Consider the following 22376-nt stretch of genomic DNA (forward strand, 5'->3'; position numbering starts at 1 on the left):
TAAAATTTGCACTACATACAAATGCTAGATATGAAAAATGTACGAGTTTATATATTTAGATGGCAACCTTTTAAATAAGCACATGCTAGTTGTTTTATGTAAGTTTATTCAATATTATCCACTTTGCACATCAATTTAAAGAAGTCAAGGATAAAGGTATAAATATATTCCCAAAAAGGAGTGAAAGGAAATACATACAAATTGATTAATTGAATTTGTAAATTGTATTTAAAAATGATGAATGCATTTCATTCTCCAGCCTAAAGAGGAGGTGAGGGAGAGCACTCCTGAGCCAGATCAGGAATACTCAGAAATAGATCTACCTCGTATTCAAGAAAATGTTAATGAACTTCAGCGTCAGTTTGACAAATCAGTCATCAAAAAACATTCCCTGGAGATTAAACTGACCTCCATGAAAGAGAGTCTCAAAGCTGCTACAGAGCTCATAGAAAGGTAAACATTAACATTTTGAACAAATATTTAAGTCAGTCATTTAAAGTTTTCATGCAGAGATCTAATTGGAGCAGAAAATGTTTTCACTATTTTTGTTATAAAGTGGCCTACTTTTCTGTACATGACTTTTGCCTGACAGAAATTTTATCAGTTAAATATTAAAGCAATAATAACAATACTGAAAATACTGAAAATAAAATTCTGTACATTGGAGAATTTTTTTAATTTTTTAAAATTAATTGTCTTATTTAAGCTTTAAAATTAATTGTCTATTTCTAGCATTACCCAATGCACTGACAGTTTGAAATGAAACTCCACAGATTGAAACTAAAGAAAGCTGTTCCATTTCTAGCATTACCCCTAGCACTGTCAGTTTGAAATTCACAAATTGAAACTAATGAGAGCCTATCTGTTTCTGGCATTACCCCTAGCACTGTCATTTTGAAATTCACAGATTGAAACTAATGAGAGCCTATCTGTTTCTGGCATTACCCCCATATGCTTAATAGTTCTCTGGCCCAATGTAGTAGAAGTCATTTAGCTAATAATGTCATAATTGTGGAACATTTTAATATTTTGGTGATTTTATTTACCTTAAATTTCAGTACAGTTTTGAAAGGATTTTTGTTCATGTAATGTAGCAAAGTTCATTGAAATACTTTTGATGTAAATCCTAAAATCTTGACAGCTGAGTACACTAAAATTTTGGATTATATTTCCATATGTACCTGCTAATAAGACCAACTATAAATAACATAGACTCTGATCTGCATCACAAAATGTGCTGACAAATCAGGGTCAATGTCTTTTGTTCTTCAGATAAATCCAAACAAACTGCAAAGACCAAGATCTACCAATGCATTATGTGACAACAGATCTGAATCTAAATGGTTTGTAATTGACCTGACTTACAAGCAAATATATATGGTATTTAATTATTTATTTTTTGTTCAAGTTTGCAAGTTCAAGAGGAATACTGGAAAATGTATGTGAAGGAACATGACTGCAATGAGTTACTTTTGCCAAACTGTATTACTGCTGCAGCTTTCCTGACTTACTGTGGACCATGCAACATTGATACCAGGTACATTTTCTCTTTGTGTGTGTGTGCACATTGATACAATTATGAGTAGAATGAATAACATAGATTCTGATCCATTGGTAAAATATGTGATGGTAGAACCAGGTCTATTCTGTTTGGACACTGGAAGTGATAAATGTCAAAGTTTAATTCATGGAAATGGCTAATCAATTTGCATTCATAAAATTACATGGGAAATTGAAAATGAAATGATCTTAATTAAGCTAATCATGGCAGTCAGAGGGCATTCAGTCAGACAATCTGAAACCCATTTTAGGTTAGAAAGTCCAAGAACCAATATGTCATGTATTTTTCTTCAAAATCCAGTCTGTACATTTTTTGTACATGAAACTTGGTACACATATTAGACTAGTAGTCCAGATGTGCCGTTTGATTTGCACAATTCTTCAGTTGAAATATTTGTAATATTTTACTCTATTAGTTTATCCATCCATCACATTTTCATTTCCAGAGCAAATCTCATGATGTTTATCTCATTCTTGTATGGTATGTTAAGTACAAATGTCTGTATATGAAATTTTCTACAAATCATTCTGTCTCCTAACAGACATTTTGGCTGGCAGGTGATATAGATGACTTCGTCTTCTTAATTTACCTGAATGGGAAATATTAATGACACAAATGTACTTGAAAAACATATGTATATTATATTATGGTACTCACTGATATTGTTACAAGTCTACACTCATAAGATCAGTAACTGGAAAGAGTGAAAAGCAACAAGCTTTGTAAAATTCAACAAATAATATGTTTCCCTTGAATACAAAGTGAAAATGAAAAAAAAGGAACTAATGGTATTGCAGATTAAATCCCAAAATAATCTTTGAATTAACGACACAAGTCCTAATAATTTGAAGTTCTGAATAATCTGTAGTAGAAATCCAGATTAAGTCCAATGTTAAAGTGTTGATGTGTCTGTGATAACATGTATTATGCTGCTGTGCAAACAGTCTTTTGTTGGATCACAATAATATAATCCGAGAATTCAGTAAAACCTGTTATGAGAGACTACCCCTTCTGCCAACAAAAAACAGTCTCTCAAGACAGGTGGTCTCATAACAGGTATGTAAAAAAAACAGTTTCAAAGGTCCAGTTTCAGAACAATTTAAAGAAAAATAATCACAATCACAATCAGTTCTATTCTGTATTAATAGTTCTTGCTAAAAATATTATATGCTTCATCAGAAAACAAAATTATATAGCAATAACGATATACTTCTTTCATTAAACATGAAATCACATTTACATTGGAAAATCACATGTACATGTATAGCATATCAAATCATTTCTGATTTACTCTTTTTCCTTTACAACACCTTAAATTTGTTTTTCCAATGTTTGAATTGCTATTTTGTGAGTGGTCTGCTCTTTTTCAATTCTTTCAGTTACAATAATTATTTTTTCCAGTGTTAAAATTTGTCTCATTTTAGTTGGAGGTTCTTCCATTGTTATTAAGGCATTATGTGTTAACATTATGAGTGCTCAGTAATGTAATATTGACAGTAAAGACCATTTTGACTAGGCTTTGGGAAAATAAGACAAGTTTATACATGTGCATTTCATATGTAACAGTTATTGAAATAAAAATAAACAGTATATTCTTTTGTTTGTATTTCACTATAAATTTAGTCTCTATTTCCAAGAATGTTATCAGAGCACTTTTGTATTTCCAGAGAAAAACCACTTGAATTGAATAATTTGAAGAAATAAATTCCAACCCCAAAAAAACTCTGGACACAACAATCCAGTAATACAAATTGATTCTGCTAACTCTTAAACATGAATAAATATTTTTTCCAGTAACAAGATTATATAGTCTTCTTCTTGACCTCAGGTCACAATTAATATTTTCTTTAAAACAAACATTATCTAATGGAAAATAACCTACTAAAAAGTTCCTAATTTTTCCAAATAAAAATGTTAGCTATAATTAGCAGTCTGTTGCTAAAACTATAATATATAACCTGGGCAATGTCAGGTACACCAGGTAAATCGCAGGGGAATCCCAATAACCTAGACCCAGACCTAAATAAACATATTTACTTCTATTAATAATGATCCTGATAAGACACCCATACACATAGAAAATATTGTACTATCTATTAGTTTTTTACAGAATAAAATAAAACTAAAATAAAAATCAATAAGTCAGGTCAAGTAGAAAATAAGCTTGATTTTGGTCATGCTACATTACAATATCATACATGTATAATGAAATAAAAAAAAGTTTTTAAATTTTTTTGCTAACAAACAATGCAAATTAAATATACATAACAATATGCTGTGTGTTTTCTACATTGACAGGAAAAGGATGGGAGAATTCTTCATGCAGGTTTGTGAGCATCATGGAATGCCTATGCCCAAACGACGGCTCTTCAGAAACATGGAGCTCATGGAGTTTCTCTATACTCCAGTAAGGCTTTTACTAAAATTCATGACCTAACATTTTCAGATGTCTCTTCCCAATTAAAGCTACAATCTGTTCCAAAACCAAATTTTAATTCACCTGCCCCATACGGCCAAGTGAACTTATGGTATTGCCCTTCTTCAGTTATATGTTGTCTGTTGTGTCTTCTGTTTTTGCATATTGCATTTACATTAATTGCTATATAGATTTTCTTCTAAACATCTGCTGGACCAATTTGCATGTGATTTTACATCAAGTGTCAAGGTCTTTCAAGTCTGTTACAATGATGCCAATCTGCTTTTTAATATTGCTAATGTTACTAAAAATAGATTAACCATGAAAAAACTTCTTCTCAGGGGAAGGGCTTCTTCTCAGTACTCAAAAGAATTTGATGAAATTTGAAAGAAATCATCCTGCCTTAGATAGATTTCAAGTTATTACAAATGATGGTGATTCACTTTCATATGTACCCATTGTTGCAAAAATTATGCAGACATTTAAGCGATTTCTTCTTTAAAAATCGCTGAATAGAATTAGACCAAATTTGAAAAAGAAAACATCCTGGCTGAAAGGGCTTTTAGTTCGGTACAAATCAAATATGGCCAGTGGTACTGGACATTAAACTATTCCTAATGACTTCTTCAGCCTAGCATCTGTTTAATGTCCAGATGCTTGATCATTTGGCTAAATCTGGGTCATTTGGATACTTCATTAAAAAAATTTCTTTCAATGCTGTTGATTGCATATGTTATTGAAAGAAATGTTTCAGGGTTTTTCTAGAGAGTTAAGCTTCCCATCCTACCTAATTGTTTTCATTTCTTCCCCAATGTTTGTATGATATTTTGACATAATTATTTTATATTTGATTTACATTGGAAAATATGCTATATATATATATATATATATATATATATATATATATATATATATATATATATATATATATATATATATGTGTGTGTGTGTGTGTGTGTGTTATTTTCACTTTTCATTGTATCATATATCCAATAAAACTGATGTTATAAGAGACCTAAGAACAAGGGTACTGCCTCATTATAACTAGAGTTGCAAACAGCACTTAAATTACAATTTTCTCCACAATTTTATCATTAAACCTGTTGTATTCAAATTCTGACCATTCCAGTCAAATTTAGATGCTTTTTTCTTTGCTCACCTGGCTGATTTTATTATTAAATATGACTGCTGTCACTTAACTCTCGGCCAGCTTCCCTAAGGATTATATTAGGTTGTTATGTAGATGTCATTCAGGTGAATGATTTCAGGACCACTTGGGCTCTTGGTTGTTTTGTTTATATGAGGTCACTTACAAAAGGTTAAATTCAAATAATTCCTGTCTGTAAACTTGATTTCTATCTGTAATTGAATTTTAATATACCCAACATTTTTACTTGTAGCTGGATGTAATGCATTTGGAAATGCTGAGGTTACCCATCACACGTCTGATGCTGGAGAATGCAGTTTTCTTGATGCAGGAAGAAAGTATTACAGCTTGGCCACTTGTCTGTGATCCAACTAGTCGTGTTATTGAGTGGCTGGAAATGTACATGCATGAAAAAGGGCTGGTCAAAGTTCGCTATGATGTAAGATTTTTTTCCAAACATAGTGAGATAAATACAATTAAACCTTTGTTAAATTTTCATCACCTGGAAAAAGAAATAAATTACTTCTAAAGCTGCCTATTTATTTTTTGTATAATTGGTACAGCTGTGATGACGTAAAGATTGGGCTGTTGGAGACACAAGAATAATTGCTGAAGGTGACCTGCCAGACAGGTTTAACTTGTGTAAATAAAAATGTCACAGTAGTTGCCTTGAAACAGAAACAGTGTACCCATCAGCAATAGAAAAAATTCTAAAAGCCTGGTAAAGGCTCAGACTTAATGTATTATGGAAAGGGCCTTGAACTGTTTTAGCCATGGTGGCTAGTGTTCCAGACTCATGACAAGAAAGGTGTGGGTTCAGATCCTGCATAGACCAAGCTGGGTTGGTTCTGTAGTTTGTCTCTGGTCAAAGTACTTTATTTTAATGTCCGTGATAGAATGTAACCATTCATGGGTTACTCACTAGAAATAAAGATTTTGCTATTATTATTATTATTATTATTATAATTATTATTAATATTATCAGTCATCATCACTATTTTTCATCAGTATCATAAAATTCTTCTTCTTCTTCTTCTTCTTCTTATTATTATTATTATTATTATTATTATAATTATTATAATTTTTATTATTATATGTGTGTTAAACACCAAACCAAACCTTGTTCATGATTGTATAATGATGGCTATTGCTTAAAACCATTTACACTTAAAATATCTGTATGGATTTGATAGGTTACACTGAAAATGTTTAGTATGGATCTAATAGGTTACATTAAAAATGTATAGTATGGGTCTAATAGGTTAAATGCAAAATATAGTATGGATCTTATAGGTTGCAGTAAAAATGTTCAGTACTGTATGGATCTGATAGGTTACAGTAAAAATGTTTAGTACTGTATGGTTCTGATAGGTTACATTGAAAATGTATAGCATGAATCTGTTTGGTTATATTAAAAATGTATAGTGCTGTCTGGATCTGATAGACTAGATTGAAAATGTCTTGTATGGATCTGATAGGCTAGATTGAAAATGTCTTGTATGGATCTGATTGGTTACATTGAAAATGTCTTTTACGGATCTGATTGGTTACATTGAAAATGTCTTGTATGGATCTGATAGGTTACATTGAAAATGTCTTGTATGGTTCTGATAGACTTGATTGAAAATGTCTTGTATGGATCTGATTGGTTACATCGCAAATGTCTTGTATGGATCTAATAGGTTGCATTGAAAATGTCTTGTATGTATCAGATATGTTACACTGAAAAGGTCTTGTATGGATCTGATAGGTTACATTGAAAATGTACAGTATTCATCTGATAGGTTACTTTAATAATGTACAGTATGGATCTGAGAGGTTTCAGCTGTCACCCATTGTTAGATCTCTTAAAGGAATTTTCACAAGAGTGAAAAATATAGTTCAGAATTAAATTGTGCAGTAATCAACATCTAAGACATTTGTTAATGGTAGAAGTCCGAAGATGTTAATTTTTTCATCTACATCATCATCAGTAGCATCATTAGCCTTGTGATTTATACAGTAGCTCATTTGGAAGAGAGTTGGACTTGTAATCCATTGGTTAAATTGTTTGATACCATATCAGGCCAACCCAGCTCATCTGCTTCAGTGTGTCCTATGGAAAGGTGCTTGGCTCCCATTTTGTTGTTATCTTGATATAGCCAATAATGTGTTTAAAGTTCCAGTAAAATATTCAAAACTTAATAGTAAAATAATTTTACCATAGTAATATGATATATGTATTACACTTTATTATTTCTGATAATGATACTAACAGTTGATTGACCTAATATTGCCTCTTTTCTTTTTTAGGAGCTGAGGTCTCAGTTGGAGAATTGCTTGGCAGACGGGAGTCCTCTTCTTGTTACAGATTGCAACATCAATAAATTGGCACGTGATGGTCGTTTTACCCATGCAATACAGAAATGTAATGACTTTGTCAATGGCAAAGCAAGATTCAAAATCATTGTAAGTTTGTTTTTCTTCTCGGATTCATTTTCTTAAATTTAAACTTCTTCTTACAGTACTTAAAATGTTGATAGGAATGGTGAAATTGAGACTTAGGTCTTACAGTACTTAAGACACCCATTACAATCATGAACTTCCAACTTTGTCAAAGTCAAGAGTAAGATGAATTGTATTATACAAAATACAAATTTAAAATAATTTAAGGTTGGGATGTTGCAAAGGATAATATTAGAGTTAAAACTTAAGTATAAACTATCCATGATAAGTATGCATAAGGGAAATATTGCAAATGAGTTTCACTTTCATTAATCTTAATCTCTCAATATTTTCTCAATTTACAATATATTGCCAATTGTTGGAGTATCTGGAGTTTTGTTTAGTTTTACTGGTCAAAGAAGAGCTTACGCAGTGGCCTGTCATCCAGTATCTGTCCATCCATCTGTTAGCCCAAGTTTGTTCTTGCTTCTCCTCCTAAACTACTGTGAGGATTGCCATTACACTTTCACACACATTTATCCTATGGTCTGGTTGGTCCTAAATGAAAGAGATTGCCCCTCAAATGTCCATTTGGTTACCATTTAGGCGATCTTGAGAATCTTGTTATCGCTCATCATCCTGAAAAGATAGTTCAATTGACATGGGGTTTTCATTATAGAACTTCCTATGATGTCCAGTTGATCATAAAAGGAAATCATGGCCTCTAATATGGCTACCATGTAGTTGATCTTGAAAATCCTTTTATTGCTGCTTCTTCTTGTCATGATATTTTGTTGATCATAAATGAAATGAAGCTGTTTAGATGCCCATCATGGCCACAATGGCATAAATTTTGATAATCTTGTTATCACTACTTTTCCAGAATGGATGATTGTAGAGACGTGGGGTTTTACGTATAAAACTAGAAATAATATTTTATTACCAGAAAACTGTAACATTCATTAATTCTTTCAGGTGGAGGATCATGAGGTTGAGTGTGATCCAAGATTCCGTCTCTTTCTGCATACAACAGTTGAACCTCATGAAGTGCCATGTGAGCTAGCTGCATATGCCTCAGTCATGTTCTTCCAACAAAGCCGCAGCTGCATTGAGGAAGAATTATTGGACCAGTTCATGAGCAAGGAAAAGTCACGTCTTGAGGGAGAAAGAGATGCACTCAGAACTGTAATTTAATGTTTTTTCTTTCTTTTTCTAGTAATAAATGTCACACTGAGCAAAATGTACCTGATACAGTTATGATTGCTTTTCATCCACTTGATGGTAACTTTTGATGAAAATATTTAAATGACAATAATTTCAGTGGACCATCCTTGCACTCAGAGTGGTCTCATTGTAGTCAAATTGTTTTGAGCAATTGAATGCGCATTGACGAACGATATGCTCAGCTTGTGGTATTTCCTTTTTTTGATTGATCGTTTTTTTAAAAATATTTATTTGGCACAATTTCCCTAACCATCTAACTAGCTGGTAAAGGCATGTCTTATTTTTTTATATTATGTCTGCTCAGTGTTTCTTTTAACAAAATCATTGATTTCTTTGCCATACAATTTTGACATGTTGGCATCAGAATCAGACAACAGCTTAGCAGATTTATTCCCCTTGTACCATAAGTATCCTAAATAGGTTTTCAGTATGTACAATGTCTGTATCATAAATGACTGTCCAATACAGGTTTTCTGCAATAGCATTATTAGTTTTTGTTTTCTCTTGTACAGTTAAGTAGTATTTTTCTAATCCATTGGATTGGAATATATATATATATATATATATATATATATATATATATATATATATATATATATATATATATATATATATATATATATATATATATATATATATATATATGACAGGAGCGTCAGGAGAACCTGCAGATGCTGCATCGGCTGGAGAAACAGATGAAGGAGAATCTAGCTAGTGATGTGGTGCTCATCAGGAACCTCCCTGCAACAAAGAGACTGGCTGAACTGAAGAAACAGTATGATGAAACAGAAGAAAAGTAAGCATGTCCATTTGTTTTTATTTATCTAACCATCTACATTGACAGGATTTCTGTACCAGTTGATATTCTTTACCTGTAACCTTACTATCTCTCACTTTCTTCATGTCTAACTTCTCCATAAAGGTTGTTGAAAGTATCATATGATGGTTCCCATAAGGGGGTGGGAATAAGCTGTATCATGGGTCATACTCCAAAAATAATGACCTGCGGAGAATATTAGAAATTAATTTTATTTTAATGTCAAGGCATTTGATGCATTTTATTGATTGGTAGGAATGCTCCAGTGGCCTTGTGGTTAGAGCGTCCTTCTTGGAAGCGGGAGGTTGTGGGTTCGATCCCTGGCCGAGTGGTCTAAAGCGCTCACTGTTACGGATCACTGCCATCTCACCTCTGTCTGCATTGGTTTGAGTCTTGGATTTGGCTAATGTGGTTATGTGAAAAAGCTTGCCAGTAGCTTCTCGTGGGTCGGTGGTTCTTTCCAGGGGTTTTCTGGGTTCTTCCTCCACCATTAATACTGGCTGCCATGTATAGCCTATCTTGAGCTGAAAAATGGCATTAAACCCTACAACAACAACAACAACAACTCATTAAAAAGAGATCTGTTCATCTTGTTTTATTACCTTTATCATTTTTACCGCATCAATAATAATAATAATGATAATGATAATTGTGAGTTGTCTGGGTGTAAGTTATCAAGAAAGAGGTATATCACTGAGGTGAGATTGCATCTGTTTGACTAAGCTTGTTACCACTCTGGAGGAAATACTTCACATCCAGATTTGATCAAACTTGGAATATAGGCTTATATCTTAAGGATCTCTGACTAGCTGGAAAATGAGTGAGAGCCTCATATATTAATGAAGTGATTTTGCATCTGATTCTGAGACCTTGTTATGACATATTTCTGGACTGGTTTTGATCTGACTTGGCATATGAGCTTATATCATCAAGGTTGCTGACAGTTGTGGTAATGAACAAGATCCATGCATATTAATAAATTCATATTGCATCAGTTTGACTGAGCTTTCCAGCAGTTTAGCAGCTCTGTCATTTATGATCAGATTTTGATTAAAGTTGTTAAATAGTCTTATATCATATAGATATTATATTTGTTTGATAATGGGCAAGATCTACACATATTTTTGAGATAACCATTTATCAGATTGGATGAGCATGTTAACACTCTGTGGACATAATTTAGATTGCATTTTGCTCAGACTTGGTAAATAAGCTTTTACATGATGGTCTCTATCAGGTTTGATAACAATTGAGACTATTATACTGATTTGGTATCTGAGTTTGTTACTTTACTTGAGACTACATATCTCAAGTGATTTTGATAAAATATGATAGATAGATTTTATATTATCAAGATCTTGGATGAATTTGAGTGTGATTTGAACTAGGGCTACACTTGTTAATTATACCTTGATCTTTGGAAACAATTTTGTTCAGACTGTAGTAAAAGATGTAAAAGTTGGGAGATAGTTTACCTATGTTCTTAATGGTACTACATAAGCCTACTTTGTGAACTGGTCAGTTGTTAAGTTATGTAAGCCAGATGAGCAATATCAGTGCCCCCACATGAGCCATTATATATATATATATATATATATATATATATATATATATATATATATATATATATATATATATATATATATATATATATGTAAATATGTATATGTAGCATACAAGCAAATAAACAGTTGAAGAACATAATAAGATCATCACAACTGTCTGTGCACAGTAAAGCAGGATTCATTATTACTTTCTCAGGGGGACTTAGACACGTAGTGTTATATCTAGGTCCCGGTTTCTCATAGGGACTTAGAGAAGTAGCATTATCTTGATCCGAATTTCTCAGTGGGACTTAGACCAGTAGTGTTATATCTAGGTCCCGGTTTCTCAGAGGGACTTAGAGAAGTAGCATTATCTTGATCCAAATTTCTCAGTGGGACTTAGACCAGTAGTGTTATATCTTGGTCCCGGTTTCTCAGTGGGACTTAGAAAAGTAGTGTTACCTTGGTCACAGTTTCTCAGATTAAGAACATGCATGCCAGCATAACTACTCATTAGTGGTACAGCACATGATAACACCTCAACTATCTTCATTAAAAGCATATAAATCACTTTTACTTTGATACACTATTGAGGCATACTTGTGTCAACTCATGCTTTAAGATGAAAGTTTTGGTTTCCCTTCACAATTCCCTTATTTGATTATAGGTTTTTTGAGAGATGATGCATTTTAAGCCAAAAAGTTTTAGATTTTAAAGCAGCAAAGTGACTTCACCTCTGGGAAAAAATGAATTGCTACCTCAATAATATTGAAATTTTATATAAATTGGTGATTTTGTATTGTCTTGCACTGAAGGTTTACTAGCTATATTGACAAAATAACCAGATTTTAAAGAAGATTTAAAAAACAAGGGCATGCACCAGCAGACTGATAGAAGTGAACATTTCTATTTAATGTCTCATCATTAAAAAACAAAAATGCACAATATGACAAATTTAGTACAAGATGTAATGAATATCAATACATTATGTCAAAATAATTGTTCCATTTAATGTCACATGTTTCAAAAACAAAAATGCACAGCTTGACAAAGATGGTACAAGACATAGAGAGAATCAATAAATTATGTTGAAATGTTATTCACTGAAACATGAACAATATTACCCAGTATGCGTCTACTCATGTTCCATAATTCCTCTGGATTCTAGACTTCATTGATTGAAGTATTCTTGTCATTAAATTATCTTGTATCTGCCATTTTGTTGACATACCAGATCACCAAAATGCTTCAATACATTTTTCTATATACTTTATATGCAATACGTAAATTTTGGGTTTATAAACTTGTACTAATAGTCAAAATAAATGGGAGATGATGGAAAGCATGTCGATATTGGGAGAATAATCATCCCGCTCTGAAGGTTCACATGTGTGAGTAAACTCATCAGCATGGTCAAGCTATTCATGATGATTGTACCATAGTGTAAACGTCTTCATACATTTAAGCAATATTCAGAGATAAATTTGAATTTAACTTTGCATTTACAATGCATTGTGTTAAATGGGAAAGAACACATGAGAATGACTAAATGGAAAATCAGTATCCTTATTTCCAAATCATCTGCTTGATTTCTACATGATCAAGACTTATCATACATATCATGTCAATTTCAGCCTGGCTCGAATAGCTAATAGTGAAAACTCAATCCAAAAGTCAAAAGAAGGCTTCCGTCAAATTGCACAAAGGGCAGCAGTGTGTTTCGATGTGTCCCAGTATATGCGTGAGATCAACCCACTATACCAGATTTCTTACAGTTGCTTCCTACACCTGTTTGAGGGAGCCATTGCACATTCTGAGAGGTATAATTTATATGACACATTTTTTTATGATTACATAATGCCACACATATAGAAATTCAGACCTTTTTATGTATATTTTTCTTCACTTGATCATGATGAAAAGTGGCTTAAATATTTTAGATACATCATCATTTTGACAACAAAAGTTTTATAGATGTATAAACTGCATCAAAAAGCTACTGCAGCTGTAACTTTATTGAAAGTAAATAATATTACAATTGAGCTGATGTAAATAATCAATTTAAAAATCATCATTATCAGTGACTCAAGGGTTTTGTTGTAAGTTTTAGCATTGATTGATAAATAGTATACAACATTCTGTAATTTGTGTTGCAGTTTAGTGTGAGAGGAATCAGAATGAAAATAAAAAATTATGATAACCGATGCATGAGTATAAGGGCTTTTGGGCGTTATTTGCAGTACAGTTTAATATGATGGAAATCTGCATTTAAATTAAAACTTTATATTAACAGATGAAAACAATAACACAGGGACTTTTATATACAAAATTGCAGTGCAGATTATTTCAGAATGAAAGAGTGATTTTCTTATGTCAGATTAGTACACAATACTCATGCATTTTTCTGTGTATTACAGGATCCCACCCAAGCAGGTGTTGGAGAAAGTGACAAGCACTGCCTATAACTATACTGCAAGAAGTTTACTGGAGAAGGACAGATTTGTTTTTGCCTTGCTGCTGGCCATTGAGGTCAGGTTCTAGTTCGCTATCCTTTTAGCTGCCATTCTTCACAACACAATCTGATTTCACTTTTTTGGTATCTTCTTTTGTGTCCTTTAAAAAATGATATTCTAGTTGGCATGCTTCATGCAGCTAATACTCTTTAAGAAATTTATATTGCTGCCAAGTCGCTCTTTTGACCCCAGTGTGACTGGAACCATGATCTCCCTGCATTAGTTTAAGTGCATACTGCCTGGATCGTATTTTCCTTCTCCAGTCACAGATTAAAATCCAAGAAAACAAATGAGGCATATAAAACCATGAACATTTGTATCGTACAAAAAATGGTGAACCCACTTCATCAAAGCTAATGAAAGGAACAATGTAACTTCTTGACTAGGTACATGTTTCCCAATCAGTTTGACCCCAGCAGGTGCAGCCAATTAATTTTTTGTGTGTACATGTCACATGAAACTTTGCTGTTTTCTTGTTTTGTAATAAATATTACTGCCACATGATTCTAAATTTCATTTTAAAATCTGCATAAACTTTACAGTTTGGAAGAGAGAATATATGATATCTTTTATTGAAGCTGCAGTTTTTTTAAGCATGTGTTTGGCTTGAACAACTGCATATTTGTGAATTTTATGTTGAAAATTTCCATGAAACGGCATATTTCAGAATAGGCACATGAATTTGTATTTTAAAAACACCTCAAAATTCATTGTATATATTACCGGAAAATTGTAGAATTTTGAATCTATGATTTTATTGTGCAGTATAATTTAAACTTTATTTTACATTTTAAGGAGCTTGCAGTAAATACAAGTGTGTTTTGATTTAGTAATGACAGCTTTGAGTCCATCTGGCTGTATTTCCAAGTGAGCTGGTAGTATGGCCCTAATAGTATGACATCCATCATGCATCATCCATCCATCCATCCACCCATCCACCCATCCATCCATCCATCAACAGTTGCTTGTTACCACTCTGGAGGCCATGCTTCTGGTCCAATTTTGATAAACCTTGTTATATGAGATTTTCTCATCAAGATTTCAGATGAGTTTGATAATGAGAGATTCATATAAGAGGCAATCTTCATCTGACTATCCAAACTTGTTACCACTATAAAACTACATTTCTCAAGCTGATTTTAAGTCCATAATGTTAAAAACAGAATGTACATAGAACAGGATGAAGCCTGGTTATGACTGGATGTATAGTCTGACTATAGATCCCCGTTTGTTTGTACCTGACTGTGACTAGAGTGACCCTAACACCGTCATCATTTGCGCGCTTCATGCTTAACAGAAGTTTTCAGTATAATAGACAGACATGCTCAAGATCAATTTCCAGTTGCTGGACAAGTCCATTTTCAGCAAAGGGTTGTATGAACAACTACATACATATGTCGTCTGCTTCTGATATTTACAATGTCGAATCAAGCAAAGAAAAAGAATGACAACAACAAATTTGCATTTGACATGGATTAAAAAGCGGTTCACTTTATATGTTCAAGTGTGCAAAGGGATATAATTCCAAACTCTCAACGTTCTGATAATTTACGGAATTATCTGGCAGTTACTGAATAGGATGAACTACGTCATTATATTGTTGGATGGAAATAAACTAGCCCATAATGTACGCAATATGGCACCGTGTTAGTATGGAAAGTCCATTAAGCATGAAAGGTGCAGGGATGCCAGTATTAGTGCCATTCTGGTCACAGTCAGGTTAGAAATTATAAGTCAGTGATTCATTTGACTTTGTTCTGTGCACTTTTTATCACATTAAATGTTTTCATTATTGAAATCGGTTGGGGGGGTACAAATAAATGGGGATGTATAGTGAGACTATAGTGGAGACACGGAAAGCAATTTCATGAATAAGATGTTTGTTTATAATGTAATTGAATGGTAAATGAATCTGACACCATACTCATGGGCATAAGGTCCAACAATGGATCTAACAAATAAATACTGATTTCAAATACTGATACAAGCAAATGATATCATTCTTAAATGGAATTAATCAGAAAATTTAACTTAAATGAGTAATCAAAGGAGAATCGACATACGAAACTTATAAACAAATGTGTTTTATACAATGATTTCTCACCATGGATGGTCAATGTATAGAATTTATACACAAATATGAACAATATCACCAAGAGTATCAAATTATAGCATTTATACACAAACATGAATGATGTATGGTTCCTCACCAAGGGTGATCAAAGTATAGATTTTGTATTAAAAAAGTATGAATACATGTAATATATGTTTCATCCACAAATCATCATCATCATCATCATCATCATCAGTCCCATAGTCTGGAAGACCTAACAACCAGCTTCCTCCATTGCTCTCAGTTTTCTGTCTTTCTCAGTGAGTTACTCAGTGTCAAGCCTGTCCACTCTCAAATGTTATCTTCCCGCCTCTTTCTTTGCCTGCCTCTCTCACTTCTATAGTGATATTGAATAATATTTATTAAACAATGGAACATGTGTATTTCGTGGCATCCAGTTGATGATCATGATGTATTTATAGTTCCACAGCTCTTGTCAAATGATCAAGGAGCCACCACACATTGCATGCCCCTCCTAGTCTGTCAGAGGATCCCTCCAGAGCCTCCCTATTCTTTACTGACCAGTTGGTCCCAAAGCTTTGGTGCCTTACTGCCAGTAAATCAATATTTTCCCTTGAGCCAACATCACCACTGACAGCAGCATACCCCACAGAGTTCTACAACTCCAATCATGGACGCTGCTAAAATATAATGAATGAGCTGTGAAGTACATGAGACATAGTTATACATTAAATCATTTAATCAGAACAATTGTATTGAGATTATTATATTATTACAATAACCATGTTCGTACATGAATCTGTTTGACAAGAATTGTCTCACTGAATTATAAGAACTTGAACATTACTAATCTATCAATGCATGGAACGTATTATTGAATTCAATTTGTCTGTTTAGTTATTAAAATGGCTATGTTGAAACAGCCTATCGTCTATCTGATTGCATGGTGTTATGTGACAGAGATCTGACTCTGTAAAATTTAGAATAAACTCTGAAACATCCAGTGTATCAAACAGTTCTGTTACATGAAATAGATAGCAAGAAAGAATACAATTTTATATTTTACATACCTCTACAGCTGCAGATCGCTCATATAAAGTGGATAGCTTCCTGCAAAACTGATTGTATTATGATCATGCAGCAAAAATTTGTTCTAAAAGTACTCTGGTTGTCCACAGCTAGAGAACTTGAGGTAACTGGTTTTCATTGCAAGCACTTTATGCAGGCAGAAATGGGCAAACTGAACTCAGTATTTTGAAATAACTGTGGCTAAAAATACACCACCCTCAAGGAATGCTATATATGGCAACAAAACATTGGTACATTGATTATTAGACTTGGTGCGTGCTCATTGAACATTAAAGGCTGTTTTTACAGAAGTGGTAACTGTGTGGACTCAGAGATGTAGATTAAGTCTGGTGTGCCTGCCTGCATGTTGTGTGTGTGTGTGTGTGTGTGATTAGGATTTTTAATGTAGCTTTAACACATTTTCAGTCATATCGCTACAATGTCTGCACTGTGGCAGTTTATAGTGATGTCTATCACTGACGTATCATGCCACAAACATGTAGCATGATGTCTGACCCAGTCACATTATCCTGACACCAGGTTGACCAGTCCTAACACTAACCTCTTAATGCTGAGTGCCAAGGGAGGCAGCTGTTAGTACCATTTTTGTAAGTCTTTGGTATGTCTCGGTCAGGGATCAAACCCACAACCTCCTGCTTCTGAGACGGATGCTTTAACCACTAGGCCACCGGAGCAGTCCCTGCATGTTGTAAGAAGTGACAACCCTTTTACCCTGAGATGTGTCCCATAACATTAATTCATCTGAGTAGTCTTCACCCAATTTTCTCTATGTTGTGTCCCATAATGATGATCCAGCCAAGTAGTCATGACCCATTTTTCTCTATGATGTGTCCCATAATGATGATCCAGCCAAGTAGTCATAACCCATTTTTCTCTGGGATGTGTCCCATAATGATGATTCAGCTGAGTAATCTTGACCCATTTTTTTGTGGAATGTGTCCCATAATGATGTTCAAGCCAAGTAGTTGTGACCCATTTTTATCCAGGATATGTCCCATAAAGATGATTCAGCTGAGTAGTCTTGACTTATTTTTCTCTAGGATGCATCCCATAATGATGATCCAGCTGAGTAATCTTGACCCCTTTTGTCTTTCTTTGTTTTGTATGCCTTTTTATGCCTCAATTTATGCTGTTTATGGCCAAGAGTGTGATAATGTGTTCATTGCTGTATGTACACACACACACACACACACACACACACACAAACATACATACATACATACATACATACATACATACATACGTACGTACGTACATACATACATACATACATACATACATACATACATACATATGCATGCATACATGCATGCACACACACACACACACACATACATACATAGTGTAATGGTATAGTAAGTAAGACAGTCATTTTTATTTGCAGGTAGAGGATTCAAACAAAAACATCAATTGTGGGGAAAGAGAGTTCTTGATCTCTCCCAACTTTAGTTCAGTGGTGATGACCTCTCTTGGCTTTATTCCTCCACCAGACAGTAAAATTCCACAGACCAAGAAACCTTTTGACTGGATGACAGATGATCAGTTCCACAATCTCCAGGTGCTTGCCACACATTTTGAATGGTTTCAGGAAATGTTTGACAGGATGCCACGAGATGGACGAGAGACTCAGTGGAGAAATCTCTGTGAGAGTGACTCACCTGAGACAGTTCCTCTTCCAGACAAGATGGATGACATTTACAAACCAATGCAGAGGCTGTGTGTAGTACGAGCTGTACGATCTGACAGACTCATGCAGGCATCTACAATTTTTGTAAATACTGTCCTTGGCAAGAAGTAAGTCATCTTTATATTATGATGAAAACAAAACATTTTTTTCAAATAAATCAAATAGAAATTTAATACTGTGAATTCTTTATTATTTTGCATGGAACCAATTTTAGTGGATGACCAAGTTGCTGCAAAACCAGAAAGTTAAAATTGCAAAAAAAAACAATGATCTCTCTGCAAACTATAGGACCTCCTCCTCATCCACATTTTAAGTACTGATGAAAATATCATTTTTTAAAACCACAAAAAAATTACACCCAGCAATAATAAATGAATTCACAGTAATTACTATTCAATTTAATTCATGAAATATTAACGTCTAACTTATTATTTTTATCGTAAAAGTTTTTGGCAGATTGTTTCAGTATAGACCCAAAATGTGAAACTTAAACATGAGAAACTTTGGACTTTCCAGTTGGATGATGGGTACAATGAGAACAATTGATTATGATGGAATATGAAATTCAAGATTTTGCACATCTGTATTAGCTCACTTCAAAGCTATTATACTACCCTAGCATCAGCATTAGGGTCCATACAGATAAAAGCTTATATATATGTACATCTTCAATGAATGATAACAGTTCTTTCTTCCTAGGTTCTAGGTAACAGTTTGGAGTTGATTTTTAAGCACCTTCCCCAGGGGAGGGCATTGAGGGGGCTAAATTTATATATTAACGCACATTAGATATATATTCTTGATTATGTTTATGTGTTTAGTTCAGGCTTACTACACACTGTTTAAGTACTGCTGTACCTGGAATCAAGAAACTTGTTGAGGTTGTGCATCATGATGAGCACTACACCCATATCAGAAATGTAGGTCACTGTGACCTATATCTCATGCTTCAGTAACTTGGATTAAATATGGTAGTTTACATCAATTTTGCAAACTCTGTTCATGAGAAGTTATGTACCACACCCTTATCACAGATGAAGGTCACTATGTACTACATTTCATCTTTTACAGGATTAGTTTAAGTTTTTGCATTTAACCAGCTAGGATCTTTGCATCCTATACTGCATTCTTGATGCAAAAGTAGGTCACTGTGACTTATGTTTAATGCTTCACTGACATTACTTAAATGACATGTTTTGAGTTTATTTCTCAAACTCGGTTCATGCTAGAATCATCAAACTTGATGATTTTATGCAGCTGTATTAATACCACACTCTTACCACAAAAGAATGTTGTCACTGTGAAGTTAAGTTTTTGACATTTAGTTTATGACCAAATACTTTTTTGCACCCTGTATATATAGTTATACATAGATTCATGACACACAGTGATATGCATCTTGATGAGTTTTCATCCCTCATCACTGTAACAGATATTTTATGCTTCACTGGGTTCAATCTTAAGTATTGCTTATACCAGAATCATCAAACTAGGTGATTTTATTAGTTCCACACCCTACATTTCACATTTTGCTGGCTCAATATATGTTGATGACAACATAGATTTCTGATGTGCTCTGTGCATACTACCCTGTATAGAATCTGAAACTTGGGGATGTATCTTTATGAGCTCTACTTCTTCGTTTCAGTAGTAGGTTAGTATTGGCCATATTTTATGCTTCACTAAACTGGATTAAATTTTGTGCTTCATATTGATTTCTTGAGATTTTTTGTCCTGTAATTGTGAAACAATTGATGAATGTATACACGACTGTTTTTACTACACTCTTTACACTCTTACAACAAAAGAACTTGTGACCTATATTGCATCTTTGACTGATTTGGCATATGACCACACAACTTCTGGCATGTTATTTATAAACTAGTCTGCCAAGAATGATGGAACTTGGTGAATGGATGTATCATTTTTAGTTCCATATCCATTTTAATAAAAGAAGTCTCTTTGACCTATATTTTATGCTTAGTGACCTTGTTCAGATTTAATTATCAAAAGTTCTTTTCTTGGGTGCTGTTTATGTTTGAGTTATGAAACATGTCTGGATGCATCTATGTTATTGTAATGTCCTTAAAACCAACATAATTGAATGGAAGACGCCATGCTATCCAATGATAAAGTCAATTCTTGGTGTTAAAGCCCATCCCAGTTTTACAAAATGTTGGCAAATATTTGCTTTTTTTGTGTATTCATAAGTCCATGTTGTACTTTTTAAAATATTCCATTCAGCTTGCATCCTGGGCTTATTATAGGACAAATATTGTTGCTGTAATTATGATACCACCCCAAGCAGACTTTACAGCAATAATTCATGCTAAAATGAAAATGAGTCTGTTGTGTACAGTAAAAATAGTTTGATATGAATGTATGTATTTGTTTTTTAGTATTTCCATGTGCTGTTTTGGTGGAAGTTGATGATTCCATTATGTTAATTTGACAGAAATATTAAAAAACTATTTACTTGTTAAAAAGATAAAATCCCTTTAAAGCTTTTACTTATCTTAATTATTATGCCACATTTTATCTGCAATATTTTTATTACAACTTTATCAATGAACATATGTACATCAAAATGGAATTCAAAATGTGTTTTTTTTAAATGTTAGAAAAGGCAAGTGTTGAACTATTATCTGACAATTATATATTTACTTTAGATAATTAAATCAGACAAACAATGAATGACGAGATTGTTCCCTAATGAAAATTTTTTTTAAAGTTGCTTAATAAAAACTTTAATTGTGAAGTTATATATGTTAGTGACAAGACTTTGATGGGTTCCAGCCAATGTAAATTTTAACAAGAGTAGTGTTACTTACATTGTCAGTACCATTGAAGGAGAAAAGTGGTAAGCAAAGAGTGTTGCTGGCTTGTTGTGTAGAGATCTTTTCACAAACTGTGTATTGGAAATACACATGGATTATCCATTCCAGCATTACATAGTTCTCTTCTCCTTAAAGGAATTATCTTTCTTATTACCTCATTGTATTTGCTTATTTCTTATATTAATCATATTTCCATGGAAAAACTCATTGATTTTAACTTTAGAGAGCCTGTTTAGCCATTGGTAATGTGTTTGCTTAACACCTCTTTGGTCCAATTACCAGTATGCAGGGATAAATAGATGATCATCAAAATCATTGGTTTCTCTGGGTTTTTAAAGATATTTTTCATCTTGAGGACCAATGCACAAAAGAATTGGTCTGTACTTTTGACTTTTCTAAATTAAACTTGTATCTTTTATCTTCTATTTTATTAATGGACTTTTTGAAAAGTTTCCTTGGCACGCTAAGTCTAAAGGAAGGAAATAATAAATCTCGCAAACTTTACAAGTACTATGATTTCTACTAAATACTTGTACCAAATTTAGCTAAAAAAAAGTAAACAAAATATTTATGGGTCTGTTTACAAAATTGGGTAGACATTTAAAACTTACAATTTAGGTCAGTCTAACTATGTAATGCAGAATGGAAATCCAGCATTTTCATGTCATGGAACAAGGAAATTCATCAATGTGTGCTTCATCCGGATATATTTGTTATCAAATTTGTATACACAGAGCTTTCAGGAGACACTGTTGCAATATCTATATCATACCACTGTAGTTGTATTCTCATCACACAGCCAGATTATCACATACCAGGGCTGACACTTTTTTTTATAATAAACTAGCAAATGCTTTCATCATCTTAGTACACTTTGCTAATGTTATATAAGCACAGATATTAGTTATTATCTACCATGAAATCTATTTAGCTTTGGTGAATTTCTGCAGAATGACTGTAATGTTTGTATATGTTCCTGTTAATACATTGCATTTCTGAACATAATGAATACATCCATCCAATTCCCAAGGAAATGTTATAAA

At 33.3% G+C, this 22376-nt stretch overlaps 1 protein-coding gene across 1 annotated transcript in view; it reads left to right on the plus strand.

Annotated features, from left to right (window-relative positions):
- Positions 1–22376, plus strand: part of LOC149786066 (dynein axonemal heavy chain 5-like) — a 101608-nt gene that overhangs the window by 22047 nt on the left and 57185 nt on the right. The window contains exons 5-15 of the mRNA XM_089978111.1: positions 260–453; positions 1409–1537; positions 3860–3968; positions 5378–5563; positions 7417–7572; positions 8524–8733; positions 9423–9568; positions 12768–12953; positions 13551–13662; positions 18194–18603; positions 21336–21356. Coding sequence (XP_089834237.1) covers positions 260–453; positions 1409–1537; positions 3860–3968; positions 5378–5563; positions 7417–7572; positions 8524–8733; positions 9423–9568; positions 12768–12953; positions 13551–13662; positions 18194–18603; positions 21336–21356 — 1859 coding nt within the window. The remainder of the gene's footprint in view (positions 1–259; positions 454–1408; positions 1538–3859; positions 3969–5377; positions 5564–7416; positions 7573–8523; positions 8734–9422; positions 9569–12767; positions 12954–13550; positions 13663–18193; positions 18604–21335; positions 21357–22376) is intronic.

The sequence above is a fragment of the Sinohyriopsis cumingii genome, chromosome 12, assembly GCF_028554795.1.
Source record: "Sinohyriopsis cumingii isolate HCF-2022 chromosome 12, ASM2855479v2, whole genome shotgun sequence".
Classification (NCBI taxonomy): domain Eukaryota; kingdom Metazoa; phylum Mollusca; class Bivalvia; order Unionida; family Unionidae; genus Sinohyriopsis; species Sinohyriopsis cumingii.